Source organism: Dermacentor albipictus, chromosome 6, assembly GCF_038994185.2.
Source record: "Dermacentor albipictus isolate Rhodes 1998 colony chromosome 6, USDA_Dalb.pri_finalv2, whole genome shotgun sequence".
Taxonomy (NCBI): Eukaryota; Metazoa; Arthropoda; class Arachnida; order Ixodida; family Ixodidae; genus Dermacentor; species Dermacentor albipictus.
Genome location: NC_091826.1, coordinates 45,560,217 through 45,581,371, shown reverse-complemented (window position 1 = coordinate 45,581,371; position 21,155 = coordinate 45,560,217). Strand labels below are relative to the sequence as shown.

The window sequence follows — 21,155 nt, the reverse complement described above, 5'->3', positions numbered from 1 at the left end:
CACTGCGCGGAGCTCTTGTGCGGAATTCAACTGTCGCGTTCCGTCTCCCCTCTTCTAACAAAAGTGAACTCTGCAGGCTTTTCACTTTCCAACCAGGAGTTTCCAGTCACAATGAAAAAATTAAGGGGAAGAGAGTGCCGGAATCTGAAAATCCTCTGTTTTTCGTCCCGCACAGATTGGATTCCTCGAAGACAACAGCATTCACGTCGTCGCCCAACTGCTACCAGCCCCCGATGCAATTGGTGAGAAAAAAATGGCTGTGGCTTAGCTAAGGTTAAGCCCAGGATGCGAAGCATACGGCCGTTTCCGTGGCTCTTTGTAGCTTGCGCTTTGCGGTCTGACGAGCGGCCCTTTCCTTTCCCGCCATCGCGCTATACAACTGGCCTCGACGAGAGCGCGCCGCTCTTTTATACAGCTGTTATGACGCCAGTGCCCTAGCGGGAGGAACGGGAGTTAGGCCGCAGCACCGGCTGTGCGACCGCAGGCGAGCGCAAGAGTTGAGCCCGGCTTGCAGCTGTTGTGACGTCAGTGCCCTAGCGGGAGGAGCGGGAGTTAGGCCGCAGTACCATCTGTGCGACCGCAGGCGAGCGCACGAGCTGAGCCTCCGCTTTTGCAGCTGTTATGACGTCATATGGTAGCTACGCGGCCGCGCGCGGCGCAGCAAGGAAGAGCGTGGTTGTGCGGCTAGTATGCTTCGCATAAAAGCACGTGATTACCTTGGCCCTTCATGTGACGTAGAAAGTGGGAACGTTCGCAATTTCCAAGTCTACCTCCCTCTTCGGAAATAGACTTTTGTCTGTATGCCCCTGAAATCCAATGTTGACATTTGAGTTTCTCAAAAGTTATTAGAAAATTACTCGTTTGAGCAAGGGCTCATAGTTGACCGTTACACGTGAACATCAGAGTCCTTCCGACATGAGCGCGATAGGAGACAGCGACACCATATCTATGTAAAATTACTGATAACTATGCGAGTTCACTATGATAAACACCATACCACGCGCATGGACAACTCATGATGTCAGTAATTTTCCTTCAAATCAGTAAAGCAGTAGCCAGCTTGCGGCATTCCGGGGTTTTGAAACGTATTTCTGTAGGGAGGCCGGGCCCGCAGTAATTAAGGTTCCTCTTATATGCTCGTTTATCTTAATAATAATAATAATATTTGGGGTTTTACGTGCCAAAACCACTTTCTGATTATGAGGCACGCCGTAGTGGAGGACTCCGGAAATTTTGACCACCTGGGGTTCTTTAACGTGCACCTAAATCTAAGCACACGGGTGTTTTCGCATTTCGCCTCCAACGAAATGCGGCCGCCATGGCCGGGATTCGATCCCGCGACCTCGTGCTCAGCAGCCCAACACCATAGCCACTGAGCAACCACGGCGGGTCTCGTTTATCTTCATCTGTAAGACGAAAACGACGCAATACCAAACGTGAGTTACTAGGAGACATACGGTGTGTCTTCTGTGTCTTGCTCGTTTATCGCGTAACGCCCCAAAGGATGCAAACTTTTTTTTAAGTCTAAAAACAACAGGAAGTACTGAGAACTCCTATTGGAGAAGTAAATAATTGTCCTGCATAACACTCGATTTTCGGGCAACTTTCGTACACCCTGGCGTAGTACACACACTAAATAGAGCTTGCGCCCATTCGGGCGAATTTTCGTTCCACATCAACAGTCATCTGTCTCGCGTGCGGTTCCTTGCTTGAAAACGTTGCGCTCGCCACTTTCCTGTCAAGAATGCCAAGTGACGTTAATAATGCGCATGCCGTTCATTACCTGGGAGTACTGGGCTAACAGCTCTACAAAAAGAAAGGCACGCAAGATAAACGACGATTAGTGTTTTGTGGACAAGGATACGCCTTAACGGGTGTAGAAAGTACACGTTCACTGCGCTGGTGCTCAGAGCAAATGTATACACCCCAGGGAGTGCAACCTCGACATGGAGTTAATCTCCAGCTGGCAGCTTCTTTTTGTCGTTCTTTCCTTTGACGTCGCAAGCATTGCCACACGACGTTAGAGTGCTTAAGTAAACGCGCGCAGACCTGCCTCGCTCGGAAATTGGATAAGCGGATCGAGGAATCGATTAAATTTACCCCGACACACCATACAGGGATATCGCACAACCGGTGTGGCAGGCAGCAAAACAGGCTCGAAAAGTAAACGAATTTTTGTGGCAGACGTGCTAAAAATGGTTTCGGGACTCGTTGCAAAAATAAACAACGGTCTGGTGCGTGACAAGCAATATCGGCAGGACAACCGCTCAAGTCTGTCGCGGCTCGTACAAAGAACGATAATTTAAAAAAAAAAACACGAAGAAAAACAACTTTGGCAGTTTCGCCCAAGTTGGCCTAAAAGGACGAAGCTTTGAGAGCGACAGCAATGTTAGCTGTGCGGTCTAACTACTCGGACGTTGTTCGAACTGTCCACGGGTGCGTATGCTGGCGCGACGCAGAACGAAAGGCAACATCTGCTGTGTAAAAGAAACAGCGCCCTGACCAGGCGTCTCAGAACGTAGGCGTTATAAGGAGTGTTGCCAGGGGGTGTTGCGGACGTCGCACCCATATGGAGCGCGGGACGGGACCGATGGGAAGCCGTGGGCGTTAGTCGGCGTCCTGCCAAATATTACATGGGTGTCTCACGTGGCGCACTTTGGATCGCGATCACGCCCGATCGGGATCGAAATTTTCGACCTCCTTCGGCCCCTTTGCGTTAGCTGAGGCAAGGAGCCCATCGCGGTCGAGAATTTCGATCCGGCTCGACCGCGATAGAAAGTCGCCATGCGACAACGGTGTTGGATAACGTTAGCTTGACGTTTACTGCGCGTTCCGCTCAGAGCACTGCATACACACAGCAGCTCGGCAGGAACGCTACAGTCTGCCTGCACACAACACTTATGCCAGCAGCGGAAGACAGTACGCTGCCCCGACTCCGCCACCGAGGCGATTTGGCGTAGCGTTGACGGTGCGCCGACTTCGCGTCGTCGTTTTGGCAGGCGAACACCCTGCGCGGGCTAACAGCGCATGCGCCGTCGGGCGCAATAGCATGATACCGGCGCCAGTGGCGTTATCGCGCGACGAGCGCACGCGTAAGTGCTATCGCAATAAAATGTCCAATTTCGTGCACGTGGCCAGGAATTGGCTAATGTTTGCTCCTGCAAGATGTGCGAGACGCGTCTGATGTACGGTGCTGCTCGACGGGTGGCACTGAAAAGTAACTTGTTGCGAAGGCAGTAGATAAAAATGCGCCGACGAAAAGATCGCGATATGATAGGTCGTGTTCTAACTTCTGTGATGCACAGTCAGACCTCGTTATGACGAAACGGGATGTAATGAAATAATGGATATAACGAAGTGAAATTCCCCTTGAAATCCCCGTAAAGATTCGTGATGCAGTGCATATGATAGAAGATATAACGAAGCATTTCTAGCTTCCTCTTCAACATCGTTATAACGAATTTTTACTGCAGCACTGATGTAATGGACAAATGGATTGGATTAACCGTGCATCACAGTTTTTGTAATGACTCTGGAATGGTTTGTCCGTAACCCGGGACTTCTGAGCACACAATATCGTGTAGCCTGTGTCACGGTAAACAAGCACAGCATACGGTGGGCATCCGCTGTGGACGCGAGCGATGGATCAGTTTGATTTGAGTTCTTTATTGATTTCAGGGGAGAAAAAAAGAAACGTAGTACATCACAAAAGCGGTTGGGCCAATAGTGTAAGCTTGTGAAAGCCCATATAATTACATATATTGGCAGTTCATTCTAACAGGCACCATAAATATTGAAAGTTAATAGAAATAAGCACGAAAGAAAAATGCGAGCCTGTTCAGAATTCGAACTTAGCCAACAAGAATCATTTCGCCGCAGCTACAAAGTTCCTAACCCCAATTTAGTGGCAAAGCAGGCGATATCGTTGCACCATAAAAAACTACAACCGTTGGCCGCGCACGCTAAAAGTGGCGGAGAGATCGAAATTTAGGTTCCTTTGCATTTCTAGTGCTAGAAATTGGCACGATAAAGCAAGCCTATCGGCAATGCATGGGTGGAGTTTTCAGGTGCTGGACCATACATCTATAGGTTACGGCAGGTGCGATGGGCTGCTTAATTACACCTTCCGGCGACGTCTGTGCATATCGATATTACGGCGAAGGGAGCGGAAACACAGATAACTTACAGGGCACATGTGTCTCAGCGGGAAAGAGGCTCTCGGACTACAAGGATGCAGTGAGAGTACAAACAAAATCAGACTTTGACCAGGTGTCGCGTGAATAAAGAGAGCGAGTTATGTGGCCGGCCACACAACTATATTAGTTGCCTTTTTTGTTAGCATGTTCCTGCAGCCACTGGACTTTTGAGTAATCCCCGCAAAAGAGGCTTCCGCAGCACGTCCGCTTGTTTGAGAACGCGGGAAACGCGATGGTGGCCCTCCAATGACGCTCGACTTGCGCTTTTCTTTCTTTTTCTGTCCCCGTTACCCTGCAGCCAGTTTCATAAGGAGCGAGAAGATGTTCGTGCCGGGCGAAAAGATGAAACACGTCAGCGAAGTGCCATCGCAGGAGGAGTGCGCCGAAAAGTGCTTCAACGACGCTGACTGCGTGTGAGTACCACCGCATACTTAGATATTAAAACAGCTATCGTATTCACCGTCCCTCTCGCACACACACAAAAAATACATCGTTAGATCTATCGTATTTCATATGCCATACAGGAACTACCAGACCTCTGTCCGGCGTTGCTTACATTAGAGTACTGCCATAAATGTGTGAGGGTGGGTGGGGGGGGGGCGAGAAAGAGAGTAGGAAGGTGTTATGGTTTTAGCATCATCCTATCCTGCCCAATTATGACAGTACCAACGACGCATCTTCACAGAGTTTCGTTTCTGAATGCGCCGCCGATTCAGTGCTTCGAAGAACCCACTTGTCACATTTTGTGCTGTGGCCAGTTTACCTGGCGACAGGCGTCATCAACCTGGAGGGGGGGGGGGGGGGAGGGGGCATTCTGTAACTGTCCATTTCGTCTGCTACTGAAGCGCCATTTGGCTGGGCTGGGGTACGCGTCATAAGGAGACAGGCACCCCCAGCCAATGAGCACCTCAGCAGGAGACAAAATGGACGTGGCCACTAGGTGGACAGTAATAAAATACCCTCCCCCCCCCCCCCGCTGTAGTGCGATTGCGAGCCTATAGCTGAATATCAAGACAGGTATATGTTATTTATACGCAAAACAGAAGTCCGCATTTGCATTTGTCATATTTCATACGCGATTTTTCACTTCATGCGAGATTCATAATTCAGGAATGCAAAGCGATTGATGTTATTTGAACATTTCTGTGCGCGCTGTTTCCTCTGCTACAGTGTGCCGAGTAACACCAAGATACTTACGTAGCTTACAGATTAAAATGACCATTGAGAGCGTGCGCTGATAGAATTTTATTTATTTATTTATTTATTTATTTATTTATTTATTTATTTATTTATTTATTTATTTATTTATTTATTTATTCATTTATTTATTTATTTATTGCTAGTTCTTTAGCAGACACTGTACTAGCCGTTACGGCTACCACTGTTGTGCGTTATCTTACACTGTTGTATACAAATAAATGAATGAACGAATTTCTTGTATGCTGGTTTGTGCACGGCCCTCGGCAAGCCCTTTTAGGGGCATTTTGACCACGGTTTCAACATCTTAACCTCTCGTGTTAGAATTGATTGATTGATTGATTGATTGATTGATTGATTGATTGATTGATTGATTGATTGATTGATTGATTGATTGATTGATTGATCGATCGATACTGTAAGGCAAACGCAACCTTATACACTTCCTTCGTAACCCCCTTTTCTTTTTCTTTGCAGGACGTTCATCTACTGCAACCACGGCTGCTTCTTCTCGCCCAGCAACCGGCCCTTCGACTGGGGCAGACCCATGGCCATGAGCGGGTGCCGCCGCTACACCAGTAAGTGCACGTCACGGGGAAAAAAGAGCAAACACAAATGCGCGCGTGTGTCTTCAATAGAACTGTCAACAGCTCTTTCAATAGAATTCTAGGCCGGGTCACACAGCCGCGATGTACAGGTGCTCATTTCGTTCGCACAAATATTCGGGCCACAGTTGCCACATCGGGGCTACACATCGAAACCGCGAAAAGAGGTTATTCGCGTATTTATTTCCTTTCGATCAACTCTCTGTTCGCGAACTATAGGCAGACATTAACCTACAACAGATGAGTTCTGCCCTGCAGTGGTTCTCAAGTCGCAGTTTCGATCGTATCACGTTCTTTCTCGTTTTCTTCATAACATTAGAGAGAGTTTTAGACTATGAGGGACGCAACACACACCAAGCGTTTGGGGACTCAAAGTCCATTGTGGGCCCTGCGCGCTCTGTTGTGCTCGCTTTGGGTTCTTTTGGGCGCCCGGTGGTCACCATCCACCCAACGAGTGGGTGCCCGCTTGCGTGCCAGGCCTAACCTAAAGCTCTCTATCGACGCGGACGTATAGAGTGTCAATCACCATGCTTGGTGGTCCAAACACGACGTCGTCGCTCGATTTCATTTTGCAGAGGCGGATGCCGACATGAAGGCGACGTTCAGAAACAACTCCGAGGTTGTCAAGATGCTCAAGGACGAGGTCGACAACGCGCGGTTCGTGCTCAAGGTTGCCAGCGATGAGCTCTCGGCAAGTTGACTTGACAGAACGACGAATCATTTTTGCGGAGAGAGACCGGAGAGGGAGCTATGTTTTCATGGGATTACGTGTTTTTTGTTGTTGTTGTCTTAGATTACTAAAAGCCACGTAGAATAAGGGGAACTAACCGGAGTTCTTTTTGTAACAATCATAAATAGTCAAGAGATAATGAATCTAAGGACATTATAGGGGCACTTAACTGTTGCTTAACTGTATTTTTAAACCTAAGCATTCAGTTTAACATAAACTTCATATTCGTGATAAAGCAAAGCGATATCGAAGCGGAAGCAAACAAACAAAAAAACTTTACCCGGCGGTTGGAGCCAAATCCTCAACCAACCCTCTCCGACGCACGAGACAAACACCAAGTGTCTTCTATAGTCGTGCTGTACACGGATAATCGTTATTTGCCACAGCAAATTATTCTCAGAGCTTGCGCTGTTTCCTGCCCCTTTGTATGAAGCCCCTTGTGTGTCATGTGTCTAATCTCGCAACATGTCAATAAAGGCGCAAGGCGGGCCAATCAAATCTCGGAGGCAACAACTGTGTTTCGTCTAGTGCATGCAGAAGGCGCTACAATGCCACACCACATAGGGTGCCTCGATTCCAGCACCGAGGCGTAGTATTGAGGCATCCTAGGACCGCAGTAAATTTGTGGGGGGGGAGGGAGGGTTCAGTCAGGTGCGTAGTACCACCGTCGTGCTAGCGCTACTTTGTCAAAGTCCACCGGCAACTGCTAAGAAAGCGCGCGTGAGTCAGCGGCACTGTGCACAAAGAAGGCGCAAACATGCGATATTTTCAGTCTTTCTTTCGCTTTCCTTTGCTTTCATCCGAGAGTGGCTCACACCCACTAAATGGGAAATTGCTCAAGAATCGGGTGATTTAAGAAAAAGATTGTCCGAGCCTGAACGGTATCACTATTGAGAAGTTTGGAATGGCTCAGGGAATGAATTCAGAAAACTTTTTGAGAATTTAACAAGGAAATCGTTCCGATTCAATCATATACCCCCACAACAGCTGCTCCAACATCCCTACGACAATGTCCCAGAGAAGAGGCTCCCAAAGACGGAATACTGGCAATTGTTATGTCGAATCCAGCTCCATGAAACTTCGCTTCTAAAGCGCGTTTTCTTAATGCGGTAAAACGTAAGCATGACAGGAAGTCTCTGTTTTAGACGAATAGTCACTTCTTTCCCTTTTCGCGGTTCCCATAATGTCGCCTGATATTGGGGCTCGTTTTGCAAGCGTGACTTTGCGGTGGCTATACCCGGCGCTCACAAAAGTGAGTCGGCCATCTATAGACGTTTCGGCTAATTTGTACTCGCCTTTGCGACTGTGTTACAGATTGCGGCAACATACACTGCCGTTAGGCTTAACACGGACGCCAGCCCATTCAACGGTAAGTATAAGTGCCTCTGCATCTGATGTTCGCGCGCTTGCAGGCCTGCGGTGTGCGAAATCTGTCTTAGAAGTATACGGCCAGAAAACGTGAAAAAAAAGATTAGTATTGTGTATTTTTAACGAAGCTTTAAACTCTTATTAGCCCTCAATAGGGTGCTCCGATGGATATAGGAAATATCTCACAACGGGGTGTTAATTTCGTGCTCCTGAAAGCGTCGCGTTTAGGTTGTTATTTTCACTTATTGGCGCATTAATTAATTGGGCATGGAGCGTTAAAATTAAAACACCGCTAAAATTAAATGTAAAATTCTGGGGTTTTATGTGCCAAGACCAGGATATGAGATGAGGCACGCTGTACAGTGGTGGGTCTGCGGGTTCATTTTCACCACAGCTTCTTTAACGTGCATGCGAACCCAAGTTACACAAGTGGTTTCCTTTTCTTTTTTTTTTGCGCATCGCCTTCATCGAAATGCGGCAGGAATCGAACCGGCGACCTCGATCTCAGCATTGCAGTTCAACGCCACAACCATTGAGCTACCGCCGTGGGTTATAACCCCCGCAACTGCCACAAGAAATTTCGAGGAAAAAAAAAAACAATTGACGAAAAGTGCGAATTTTGTTGCAACTCGCGTTTATTTTGTGTTTTTTTTTTCTTGAACCATGTGGTACCAGGTATGCTTCTTATACCGCTTTTACTGCTCTTGTTAACAAAATAGCAAAATACACTGCCTGTCCGGATTCTTCCGGTCCATGCCAGTTGAAGCACACCAGACAGTGCAATGCCGTACTGCTCTAGCCGCACCTCAAGGGCGTCATTGTCACTCCTGTCGTTTACGCTTACCATGTTGAACTTCCTCACGCTGACATTTAGAGCACTGGGCAGAAATCGCATTGCGTTAGCATGATCAACGGCCATTTACATGTCAAAATTACGAGGTAGCGACACCTTTCTCATGACGAGTTAACTTCGTCACGGATATAGTTGAGAGGTTAACCTTTCCGTAAAGTTTCCTATGCCAGCCGACAAGTCGCACGGCACGGGGGCCGTTTGAACCAGCGCACAATGTTTGTTCGAGCAAGATAAGCAGCGTCGATAAGCAAAATACGTCTGGAGCAATGGTGAGAAAAAAAAGCAAGGAAGAGACTGATACGGCCGGATCCGCTTCAGGCACAGGTAGTGGTACAAGGTAGACAGAGAAGTTTTGAGGAAGGATTAAAAAAAACAAGATTAAGGAAATGTATACAAGAATGCTAGAATGAAAAACACGTATAGCATGCCCGGTTAAATCAAGCCGACCAGGCGACTATTAATAGTCGCCGCCCCTCTTCAAAGGGGATGCAAGCAAATCATCATAATCATTAGCGGAGTATCTCCTCGTTTCTGTTTTTTGTCGTCTGCTCGATCGACACGAAACACAGCTTCCGCCGCTTAGAGAACGCAGTCGAACGAGATGGGGCACGGCAAGTTACACCCCCTGCGCACGATCCATTCAGTTTCAGTTTATTGATGAGATTGAATGTTTTACAGAAGAAAGTAACTCTAGGAGGTCCCATAGTCAGACTGGGGAGGGACCTCCAAAAGCATCGAACTCGTGGCTGAGTGGTAGCGCCTCCGTCTCACACTCCGGAGGCCCTGGTTCGATTCCCACCTGCAGCCCATCTTGCAAGTTGTTTTTTATTCATGAAGTGCCTGCTGGGATTTATCGCTCACGGCCAACGCCGCCGACGCCGACACCGACTTTTCTGCGACACGAGCTCCTTAACGCTGTCGCGTTAAAACCGCCTTTTCTAACAACGCACCAATCCACCAATCGCGCGCAGCGAACCACGCGGGCGGCCTGTACGACGTGGCGTTCCCCGAAAAGGTGCTGTCCACGGACGTCGACACGACAATGAAGGCCGTCATGCTGGACGGCAGCTCGGAGATCACGTCGGTGCAGCAGTGCTACCGCAACTGCATCACCGAGAGCGGCATGGCGTGCGCCTCGTTCTCCTACTGCGCGGCCACCAAGGACTGCCGGCTGTCGTCCATCTACATCCGGGACGACGACGCGGCCGCCAAGAAGAGCCTGGCCACCGACACGCGATGCGACGTCTACGCACGTGAGTGGATGTATATTTAAGCGGGCATAAAGTTGTGTAGGCCCAGTTGGTGAGAAACTGCGAATAAGACCGCTACAGGCACGGAGACGGAGGGAGACAACACAGGGCGGCACTTGCAACAACAGTTGCAAGTACCGCCCTGTGTTAGTGGGTATTTAGCAGGGTAAAGTTGTAAGCCAGTTGGTGAGACGCTGAATAAAACCGCTACAGACACGGGGACGGAGGGGCAAGACGACAACACAGGGCGGCACTTGCAACTGTTGCAAGTACCGACCTGGGGCGCGATCGGAGATATTTTGTTCGCTGCGCGTTCTGTTCAGTTGCTGCAACGTCACAAAGTTGCAGTATGCAAAATTTGTGACAGCGGGGTGGAGAGAGCAGCCAATCAGGAAGCGGTGACCTCCCCGGAAGTTTACTTCCGTCGTTTGTCGTCTGCTTGCAAGCAGTATACTACAAAACCAAATGTTTCTCGTCTTCCAAATGAATTAAATCTTTATCTAAAAAAATGTATTTTTCTTCTCAAGCCCAAACACGTTTTCAAATAGTAGTACGTGTGACTACTGCAATTTATACCTACAAGGTTCTTTGCGTCGTCCCTAGGTGGTGTCGCGCACAGCAAGAAGGAAAAAGAAAAAAAAAACGACGGGAAGAGTGGCGCACTTTTCAAGAGGCAGCGACAACATCCCAGTGGCTCGCTGGCACCGATGATGTTGTCGATTTCTCTGTGCAACCGACGAATTATTTGTTTCGAGAAAGAAAAACGACGCCGGAATTAACTTTCTGTCATTTCTTCAAACGCGTTTCGCAAACGTGCCATTCTGCAGCCGAAAAGGCCGCCTGTTGGATCCAATCCAATCCACCAGACGCGCCATGCGAAGCCGTATGATCGCTCCAAACTTCTCAACTCCCGTCGCGTTCGGACGAAATGCTCGGTGGGCGGATGATTGACAGGAGCGTGTCGTCATTTTGACGTCACCAAAAACGGGGCGGCGCCCCGCGGCTGGCGACGTCGGCGCGGAGTAGGCCAATCGCGCGCGCCGGTAACCGAACGAACGCGCCGAACAACCATCTCCGATCGCACCCCTGTGTAGCACTTGCAACTGTTGCAAGTACCGCCCTGTGTTGTCGCCTTCCTCCGTCCCCGTGTCTGTAGCGGTATTACTCACAAAGTAAGTAATACCGACACCGGATTTTATGTGACACGCCCCGTGTCACATGAAATCCGGCGTCGGACGTCGCTTCGGCAAAAAATAACTTCGAATAACGCATACCTAACCACGCAGGCACTCCATGATGCGCAACGAAGTTACTGAACTAATTGAATTTGGAGCCCTTAACGCTCTCGCGTTAAAACAGTCGGTGCTTCATCGCTGTGTAGTGGTGTGGACGGCGCGGGTCCTAATCGTGATCTTGAAGCATAACGGCAAGATATATAAAGACGGTGATTAGATAAACAATGACGGCAGAAATGAGAGAAAGTACGCTCACGCGAAATACGGGTTCACTTCGTTACAGTGAACTAGTAACTACAGCTCATAATAACTTATGCGACGTATAAAAAACGGGCCCGTCGGTTAACCCGCTTTCTTTCCGTATATTACATAACGACGGTCTCGAATCCGGCAACATTGATGCCTTCAGGTAGAATGTATGGAATGTATGGTAGAATGTATGGACCGGTTGCCTTCACCCTAAAAGATCACGTTCTCGTGACGCCTGCGGCAGAAAGGATGTTCCACATCCACCGCCAAGCATTGCGAGTGGTGGCACTGGCTAACGCTCCCAGGGTTCTACTAGAAAACATAAATGCCGAAAGAATTAAGTGGATGGGGAAACGGCGCCGCAGTAGCTCAACTGGTAGAGCATCGCACGCGTAACGCGAAGGTTGTGGGATCATTCCCCACCTGTGGCAAGTTGTTTTTTCATCCACTTTCATTTCCATAATTTATCGTTTCTTTATTTCATTCATTAAGCACAAGTAATTTCCCCTATGTTGTCCGTGTTTGTTGGCTTCATATATATATATATATATATATATATATATATATATATATATATATATCAATGATAATAAATTTAGCCGAAGTCAAATATCGCTGCAGCTGGCCTTTAAAGGTCCTTCCATAAAGAATACCGCTAATAAAAAACAATTGCAAGCCCTGCAGCTTTACCCCGATCGCTGCCGTAATCGCGGTGCCTATATATATATATATATATATATATATATATATACATACATACACTACTTGTTTGTAATCTTGTAATCAATATAGCCAAAGTCAACTTTTGTTGGAGTTGGCCTTTAGGTGCCCTCAGTAGTAAAAGCTCACCCCCCCCCCTCTACTGTCCGTGCGAAACAGGCTCCTACATCGCCATGTACGAGAAGTTCCCGGGCACGGTGAGCCGGGTGGGCGGAGCCCTGTCCAAGGACAACGTGCCCGACGAGAACCAGTGCGCGCAGCTGTGCAAGCACGACAAGCTCGTCCGCTGCCGCGGGTTCGAGTACTGCCCGGGCACCAAGCACTGCGTGCTGCACGAGCAGCACTTCCTCGACATCCGGCCCGAGGACGTCGTCAACGACACCGAGGCCTGCTCGCACTACGCCCGTGAGTCACGTCCGCGTCCTGCCTTCTCGACGAGGGCAAACCAGCAGTGCTTGTCGGTCGATTCGCGTGGCTAGAAAGTCCACGAACAAAAAACAAGACAACGCCGTAGCTATGCGAGACGCCGTAGAGTGGAGGTCTGCGGATTAAAAATACGATGTTTTTTTTACCCGATAAATTAAGTTTAAGCTCCCGCCTTTTCGAATTTCATGCGGAAAACCCCAGTGTGACGTCACGGACGCGCACGCTTCTTGGACGCCACGCCGGCTCCACGCTTCTGGCTGACCAACAGCGTGCCCAGTGCCTGCGTAACTGCACACGTCACGGCGCACCCATATCTGGCTGACTAAAGGCGTGGCCCGGTGCGCGCGTCATCGGGCACGTGACGGCGCAGCCAATGGGGACGAAGACGTGGCGCCACGTCACGGGCGTGTGCAACGCGAGCGCGTTCACGGCGTTCCGAGGTCCACACACGGCGTAACGCTTTTCTTTTTCTGCTTCGTGATTTGGGAGAGGGAAAGTACGCTCAATTCTGCAGCCCATATGGCAGCACGGCGCAGCGTACTGGGGATGGGGGGCGGGGAATGAAAGATGAGGGGATAGAGGGGGAAAGGGAGAGTAGGTTTCGGGCGGCGCATACGTCAGAATCATTCAGGGGCGATGGCCGGCGCGCGAGGCAGAGGCCTAACGCTTTTTTCTCTCTCTCCCCGGCCGCGCAGAAAAGTTCTCGGCCGACTACTGGGAGGGCGCCAAAGGGGAGCTGCTGGCCCCGGACTCGGTGACCGTGACCATCATCAGCTTCGAGGACTGCGCCAAGCAGTGCACCTTGGACCCGAGCGGCCGCTGCAGGTCGTTCAACTTCTGTCCCGGCAATGACGGGCCCGACCGAAAGTGCGTGCTCAACGCTCACTCCATCGACGAAATGGAGGCCAACAAGGACGTCAAGTTCCAGCCGAGCAAGGACTGCTTTTTCTACTTCCGTGAGTGTTACTTTCTTTTTTTGAGACACTGCAGGGATGTCGGTCCAGTCTGTTTGTTTGTTTTTATGCGAAGCATATTACTAGAGCTCAACCCAGCTCCTCAGGCGCGGCGGTGTCGCCTTCAATACCACGTGACACCGTGACGTCACGACAGAGGAGAAACGGGGCTCCAACTCGCGCCGTCGCTCGAGAGCTCAACCCAGCTCCTCAGGCGCGGCGGTGTCGCCTTGAATACCACGTGACACCGTGACGTCACGACAGAGGAGAAACGGGGCTCCAACTCGCGCCGTCGCTCGGGGCGTCGCCCCCCCGCATCGGACGCGGTGAGCGTCGAGCAACGCAGCGTTCGGCGCGACAACGAAATGTGCGCCTGAGCAAGCGCCGCACGCCTGAGCCGACGCCGACGACACCGGCTTTTCTGCGACACGAGCTCCTTAACGCTGTCGCGTTAAAATAAAGGCTAGTATGCTTCGCATCCTGGGCGTAACCTTAGCTAAGCCCCAGCCATTTTTTTACAGCGAAGCCGTGTAAGTGGAGTTCCCCCAACGGTTTTTATGCGGCGTGATATCAGACGGTATCAGTTTGTATCAGTTGCATAGGCATCAAATGTCAGCAACGCAGCCTGGGTCGGACCACTGAGGCGGCCGTATGAGCGCAGGGCCAGACGCCGGCGACGGCAGAGGCGACGCGGCAAGCAGGGACATGCGTCGGATGTAACGGAGAGCATAGAAGTTCAATGCTCGGATATGGCGAAGCAATTGAAAAGGCTCGCATATAGCGAACGAATTGCACTATACGTGCAGTGAAGCGTTTGCAAACTCTCGGGTGGATTTCGCGCAGCGGCAAAACAGGCCACTATTTGGTACTTCCGAAGTGCGCGAGAACCATCACGAGCAGCTTCGCTGTCTTTGATGTACGAGTTTCGTGGATTGACATACATCTGCGAAGTCTTTTAATGCGTTAGCATTAAAAGTGTAAAAGAATATTTATGAGGTGTAGGAAGCCGCTCACGTGGTTGAGGTAGGTCAGGTGATTATCTCTCTCTCTCTCTCTCTCTCTCTCTCTATATATATATATATATATATATATATATATATATATATATATATATATATATATATATATATATATATATATATATATAAGAAGCCAACAAACAATGACACCAAGGAAAACATAGGGTTAATTTCTTGTACTTACTAAATGAATTAAAGAAATGATAAATGGAAACGAAACTCGATGAAAAAAAAAACTTGCCGCAGGTGGGAAACCATCCCACGTCTTCGCATTACGCGTGCGATGCTCTACCAATTGAGGTACCGCGGCGCTGTTTTCCCATCCACTTTCTTGGGTATTTATGTTTTACTACTACAACTAACCCTGGGCTAACACTCCCAGTGTTAGTTATTAATTACGGTGGTCTTGTCTCGATCACCGTCACTTTCACTTCGTGGCAAGACGTGGTGTCGATTGAGCTCCCGAACAGTACTTTGAAATGTGGCGAACGTGGTTTAGAGCATGGATTCGGGATCTCATAGGGTATTTATGTTTTACTACTACAACTAACCCTGGGCTAACACTCCCAGTGTTAGTTATTAATTACGGTGGTCTTGTCTCGATCACTGTCACTTTCACTTCGTGGCAAGACGTGGTGTCGATTGAGCTCCCGAACAGTACTTTGAAATGTGGCGAACGTGGTTTAGAGCATGGATTCGGGATCTCATAGAGGTGCAACGTGATGCCTAATGCACTTCTGTCGCATTTATCGCTGCACTGCCACTGAAATTTTCTTGCGCGCGGCGCTATTGAGCATTTGTTAACCCACCGTTTCTAAAAGCACCCTCGGTCAGTCTATATAATGGAGATGACTAGCGATCCGTCAGCAGCCTCCTGCTTCCAATTTTGGAGCCATTTGGCGTCAGGTTTTGCAAGCAGATAGTGGCGTCAGTCCGAATGACTACTTAAAGCTCGTTATTTCCAGAATCTGAGACGTAGATAACAAGCAGGGTCGCCCAGATAACACTCAGTGATGCGCTTCAACAGCTGTCCGTGCAAGCGCGGAGATCATTGACACTGAAACCTATGCAAAGACGCGAGTCTTCTTATCAGATGAGCAGGCTCCGTCGTAGGGGGACGTACAATGCCTTCGAACAAGAAATAGAACGCGTTTTCAGGACGAATTGCTAGCTCGCACCCCGCCTACAGACAAAATTTTGCTTGAGATTTGGTGTTTCTAAAAAAATGTGAATCAGGCTTCTCCACATTATTACGCTTTGTGTGGCGAAGCCCGCCTTCGGTGATTCCGCTCCTCTGTAACATGACGTTAGGTTGAAGTACCTTGAGAACATTCGCTAGACCGTAAATGAGACCGTAACCATGGCAACCGCAAGCGCCATCGTAAGTACAGCAACAGATGAAGGAACTGCTAATAGTATCAGCGAGAGTGGCCGGCGCTAGACCATTTGAGCAACTGGACTTCGTTATAGCGATTTAGCTATCGCCGTAGCTCTAGCTATAGAGAGCTTTAGATTATGGGGTGCGAGCGGCTTGCGTGCGCAAGAACTAGGGGCCACGCTACTGCGCAGACGCTAAAGCTCTCCATTTCCGTAGTTGTGCGCTCCGGCTACGCGCACTTTAAGTTTAATTCGAAAAAAAAATTAACCTTTTTTTTTCTGATGCGCAGCTCCTAATAAGTGACGACGTGCAAAATGCAATTTCGAACCCGTTGCAGAGCAAGACCACATCAACGACTTCGTCCACTTCAACAAGAAGCAGGCGCTTTCTGCACAAGCCACCGGATACACTTCAGGTGGGTACAGCTGTCTTCGACAATATGAGTCGAGCAGACGGCAGTGAACAATGAATACGACGAAAATAGTATAATTGGTGAAATGTGCGTGCCAACACAGAGCACTTAGAGTAGGGATCAATATGAGCAGTAACCCGGATCTTTATTTTTTTTTTCACGAAACAGTTGCTCGTGGTGCTCGAATTCAAATTCGACATTTTAACATGCAACAGGTAGCTCTCCCTTTAACGTAGCACAGAGCACTTGCGTAATGGGTTTGTCTATTTAGACACTGGAACACTTTGCAAACAATCTCTTTCTTCTCCTTTCATATTGGCCCGGGAGTTACGTGGCAAACCCAAATAAAACACGCGAGCTGCAGCAATCAGCGCTGCACATTTACTTGAATCCGAAGCCGTGATTCAACGACTAACTTAAAGAAAAACCCACGTGCAGGATAACTGCATGTGATCTCTGGTTTCGGTTGCTTTCCTGCCGAGGGCACATTCACTTTATTCTGCGACAGTTCATGAGCCGTTACACTCGAGTTGCACTTTGACTAGCGTTAAAGGAAAAATGCGCAGCAATGTGCAGCGCTTTTAAACACCGGAAGGTTATTTTCTATGGTGCAGCCTGTGCAAGCTTCCAGTCTGTAGCAGTAGTAATAATTAGAATAACCAACTGGCATATCTTCCCTAATTCGAAACGAGGGTTGACTTCTTGTTGCAAGGCATATTGCTACAGCTGATGTTCTTGTTTACCAAATGAACCATGTGTTGCCTTATTACAAGAATTGAATTTTTTTACAGCGGTCCTCAAAAAGCAGCATATTATTTATAGTTACTTCAGAGACACACAATCAAATAGCACAAAAATCAGTCGGCTTACTCATATCATATGCCCTTTCCTATCCATGAACAGACCCTACAGGATTAAACCAATATGCATTCAATAATAAAACAAAAGAAGGACTGTGCCTCCTTACGTGCAGTAATATTTATTTATTTATTTGCAATACTGCCAGTATCAGTTGAGAACAAAGCAGGTGGGCACAATTTTACAGAAAGAAACAAACAGGTCATGTTACATGGTACATTAAAAGAAAAAAAAAGAAGGAAAAACGCTTCCTTAACTACTGCAGAAATCACCATTATTACAATACTTTTGGTTGGTATAACAATATGGCCATAACAATATAACAATGTAGTTAGTGTAACAATATAACAATATTGTATTACTATATTTTATATAAAAAATAGCGAATGAATGACACTTATAAGATCAGAGAACTTATACAGGTAACAGATAACCGCGCAGAAGCGGCGAGTTTGGGGTTTGAAATGCATAAATTCCACGCACAGAAATAAGTATTACAGATATGTGGGTTAAGATTAAGATATGTGGGTGTGTTAAGTGGCGTCTTCTCCGTTTGATGTCTCCAGTAGGTTGATGAACGATGAAAGTGACGGAGAGAAAACTAAGTCTGAGTGGAGGAGATTCCATTCTCTGATCGCACGTGGGAAAAGTGAAAACTTGAACGTGTCATTGTGAATACTGTACTGGTTTAGTGTAAATGGGTGATTCTTTCGCGACAGGCGTGATGTAGACAAAGTAACGTACTCAGTTCGGTCTATCTTATAACTGTCGTGCATTAGTTGGTAGATGAATTTTAAGCGGGCGTGTCTGGCCCTAACAGATAGTGTTTTAAGACCTGCATCAGCTAAGAGGTTTGTAGGGGAGTCATAGGGACTGTATTTGTTAAAAATAAACCTCACAGCTTTTCTTTGCACTTTTTCTAGTTTTGATATGTTAGTTGATGTGTGTGGAAACCAGATGATGTTAGCGTATTCTAAGACGGGGCGAACAAAAGTTGTATAGGCTAGTAGTCTGGTGTGTTTCGGTGCAAGGCGTAAACATCGTCTAAGGAAAAAAAGCTTGCGTAATGCGACTGAGGTAATATTATCAATATGTAAGTTCCAAGAAAGGGTAGAGGAGAATGTCAAACCTAGGTATTTGTGGTTATTTACTTTATTCAGGCAAGTGCCACCGAGGGCGTAAGAAAATTCTGAAGGCTTCTTTTTTGTTGTAAAGGACATGCATACAGATTCAGTGGTGTTAATTGACATTTGCCACTCTTTACACCAATTGCACACCAAATCGAGTGCTGTTTAATAATAAGTGGTCTGCGTAACAGACAATTTCTTTATAAATGATACAATCGTCCGCGAAGAGCTTAATGTCACATTCAATGTTAGCAGCAATGTCGTTAATAAAGATAAAAAATAGCAATGGGCCCAGTACTGACCCTTGGGGAACACCGGAGGTGACAGCTACAGACCTGGAAGGGGTGTTATCTGCAATAACATATTGTGTTCGATGTGATAAGAAGTTTTTTATCCATGCAGTAATTTGACCACCTCCGATTGCAGCCTCCAGTTTTGCAACTAGTTTTACATGGCTTACACAATCAAACGCTTTACTGAAGTCGAGGAGGATCATGTCTGTCTGGCTTCGGTTGTTTAGGCTGAGCGCAAGGTCATGGACCACTTCGGTTAGTTGTGTGACCGTTGAGAGGCCACTTCTAGAGCCGTGTTGTTGAGGTATTAATATATGTTCTTGCTCGAGAAATGTAGTGATGTGTTTGAAGATAATATGTTCCAATATTTTACAAGATGTGCTGATAAGTGAGATTGGCCTGTAGTTGGAAGGTTCGTTGCTGTCGCCGGATTTATGTATTGGAATCACCTTCGCTTTTTTCCAGTCATCTGGTAGTTGTGCGGACTCAAGTGATTTGCGGTATATAATGGCAAGGTATTGGCTACACCATTCTGCATACGTTTTTAAAAATTCGTTCGGGATATCATCTGGCACGTTAGCTTTCTTGATGTCGATATTAAGCAATATAACACTCATTGCCTAAACTGACTTCACACAGCCTCAGTTCGGACTTTCACTTCACTTGCCGAGAATATACTCGGAACTCCATCCGAGGTGGCGTTCAGAGCGTAATCTTGGAAAATGTCCCTAGATGTGGTCTGCACCTCTATTTGTGCCCGGAGGTTCAAAGCATTGGGAACACATGAAACGATATAAAACAACATGCAATGCCAACGAACACATTGTTTTTGTAGTGATTGTGATGATATGAAAGTGAAGAACTAAGGAGAGAAAACAAATATATATCATCCGCATACGTTGAAATGTGCGAACACGAAATAACTTACCAGGATGCCTGTTACCAATGATTGCATGAAAGTGCGACGTCGTACAATCACTCTGCAGCCAGTTTCTAAGCATGCAGTAGTCCAACGTGTACGTTTTGGAGCCACACAAATGCAAGTGAACCTGCAAACGAAACACACACTGAAGTATAGTTTCTGAATTAACATTTGAACTTATGCTTACAAATTGGCATGTTGTTTTCTCGTCCTTTCAGGAGGACTCGGTGGCTTGCTCTTCGGCATGCTCATCCTCGGTCTCGTGCTCGGCGCAGCAGGCTACACCGCGTTCAACTACTTCCGGTCACGCCGAGGCGGGGCAGACAACACCACTGTGCGCTTCATGCGTCATGAAGACGCCAGTTAGGACTACGTTGGACATCTTTCGTCGCATCTTCATCACATGCTGGATGTGAATGACATTTAGTGAGCAAAACAAGTTTTAGCGGGGTGATTTAGCACTTTCAAAAACACCTCTTCCGCATGAGGTCACAAAACATTACCTGAAAGGGTTTTGCAGAAGCAGCTTTTCAACATCATCGTTACCAACCTACTTTTAGACTGATAAACACAATGGTGATGAAGTTGACAGTTTTTAAAAAATAGCTTTCTTCCTTTCATGACACCAAATGTCATATATAAATAAGGTTGTGACTGCAAACTACATTGCAGTCACGAAGATTAGGACGGTGAACAGGGGTTTCAGATTTGAAATCGATGAAGCCATTCGTGAAGAGCATATAAGTGATAAAGACCACACAGAAGTACAATGTGCGTATCCCCACCCATTGACGTTTTTACAGTTAAGAGACAAAGACCATGAACAATTCCAGCAGGTCACAAAGAAACAAGAAATGCTGACGAAACAATGTGCTGAAAAGTGAAACAAAAGCTCTTTTTTTCTCTCAAACCACATATACGCCTTCTTCGTGCAACAAAAACAATGATCCCCTTCCTTTCCTCTTCCGATTTTATTTATTGCAATGTCACACTGTGGGAGCACTGTTCATTTGCCAAACATGTGAAGAAATAATAAATCTTATATGCCATCTGTACAAATACAGACACGACTTTGCGGTATGTGCACATCGTCGAACGCGTTGCGATGGCCAGCTTCCTTCATAAGACATCCAAGCACCAACTCCAGCAGACGACAGTACGAAGAGACAACGTGGTGCAACGCAGCACGCGCGCGACAGCTCCCATGGCAGACGTCGCAACGCTGGCGCGGTGAGTGATATGCCAGCAGTGGCGTTACAGGCATCGCACCTCGATGATCGCCCTTTGTCAGTGCCTGATGAGAGGATTGAGATTTTAGGTCCTTTCTGCTAACACCAATCTATGTAGATCATGCGGTATGCAGG

General features: G+C 47.6%; 1 protein-coding gene across 1 annotated transcript in view; it reads left to right on the top strand.

Moving 5' to 3' along the window:
- The window catches only part of LOC139061017 (uncharacterized), a 57,135-nt gene extending 36,281 nt beyond the window's left edge, over window positions 1-20,854 (top strand). Inside the window, exons 15-24 of the mRNA XM_070540432.1 lie at window positions 176-242; window positions 4,495-4,609; window positions 5,871-5,971; window positions 6,574-6,689; window positions 8,043-8,097; window positions 9,921-10,202; window positions 12,563-12,808; window positions 13,525-13,785; window positions 16,517-16,594; window positions 20,010-20,854. Coding sequence (XP_070396533.1) covers window positions 176-242; window positions 4,495-4,609; window positions 5,871-5,971; window positions 6,574-6,689; window positions 8,043-8,097; window positions 9,921-10,202; window positions 12,563-12,808; window positions 13,525-13,785; window positions 16,517-16,594; window positions 20,010-20,158 — 1,470 coding nt within the window. The 3' untranslated portion in view covers window positions 20,159-20,854. The remainder of the gene's footprint in view (window positions 1-175; window positions 243-4,494; window positions 4,610-5,870; window positions 5,972-6,573; window positions 6,690-8,042; window positions 8,098-9,920; window positions 10,203-12,562; window positions 12,809-13,524; window positions 13,786-16,516; window positions 16,595-20,009) is intronic.
- The last annotated feature ends 301 nt before the right edge of the window (window positions 20,855-21,155 follow it).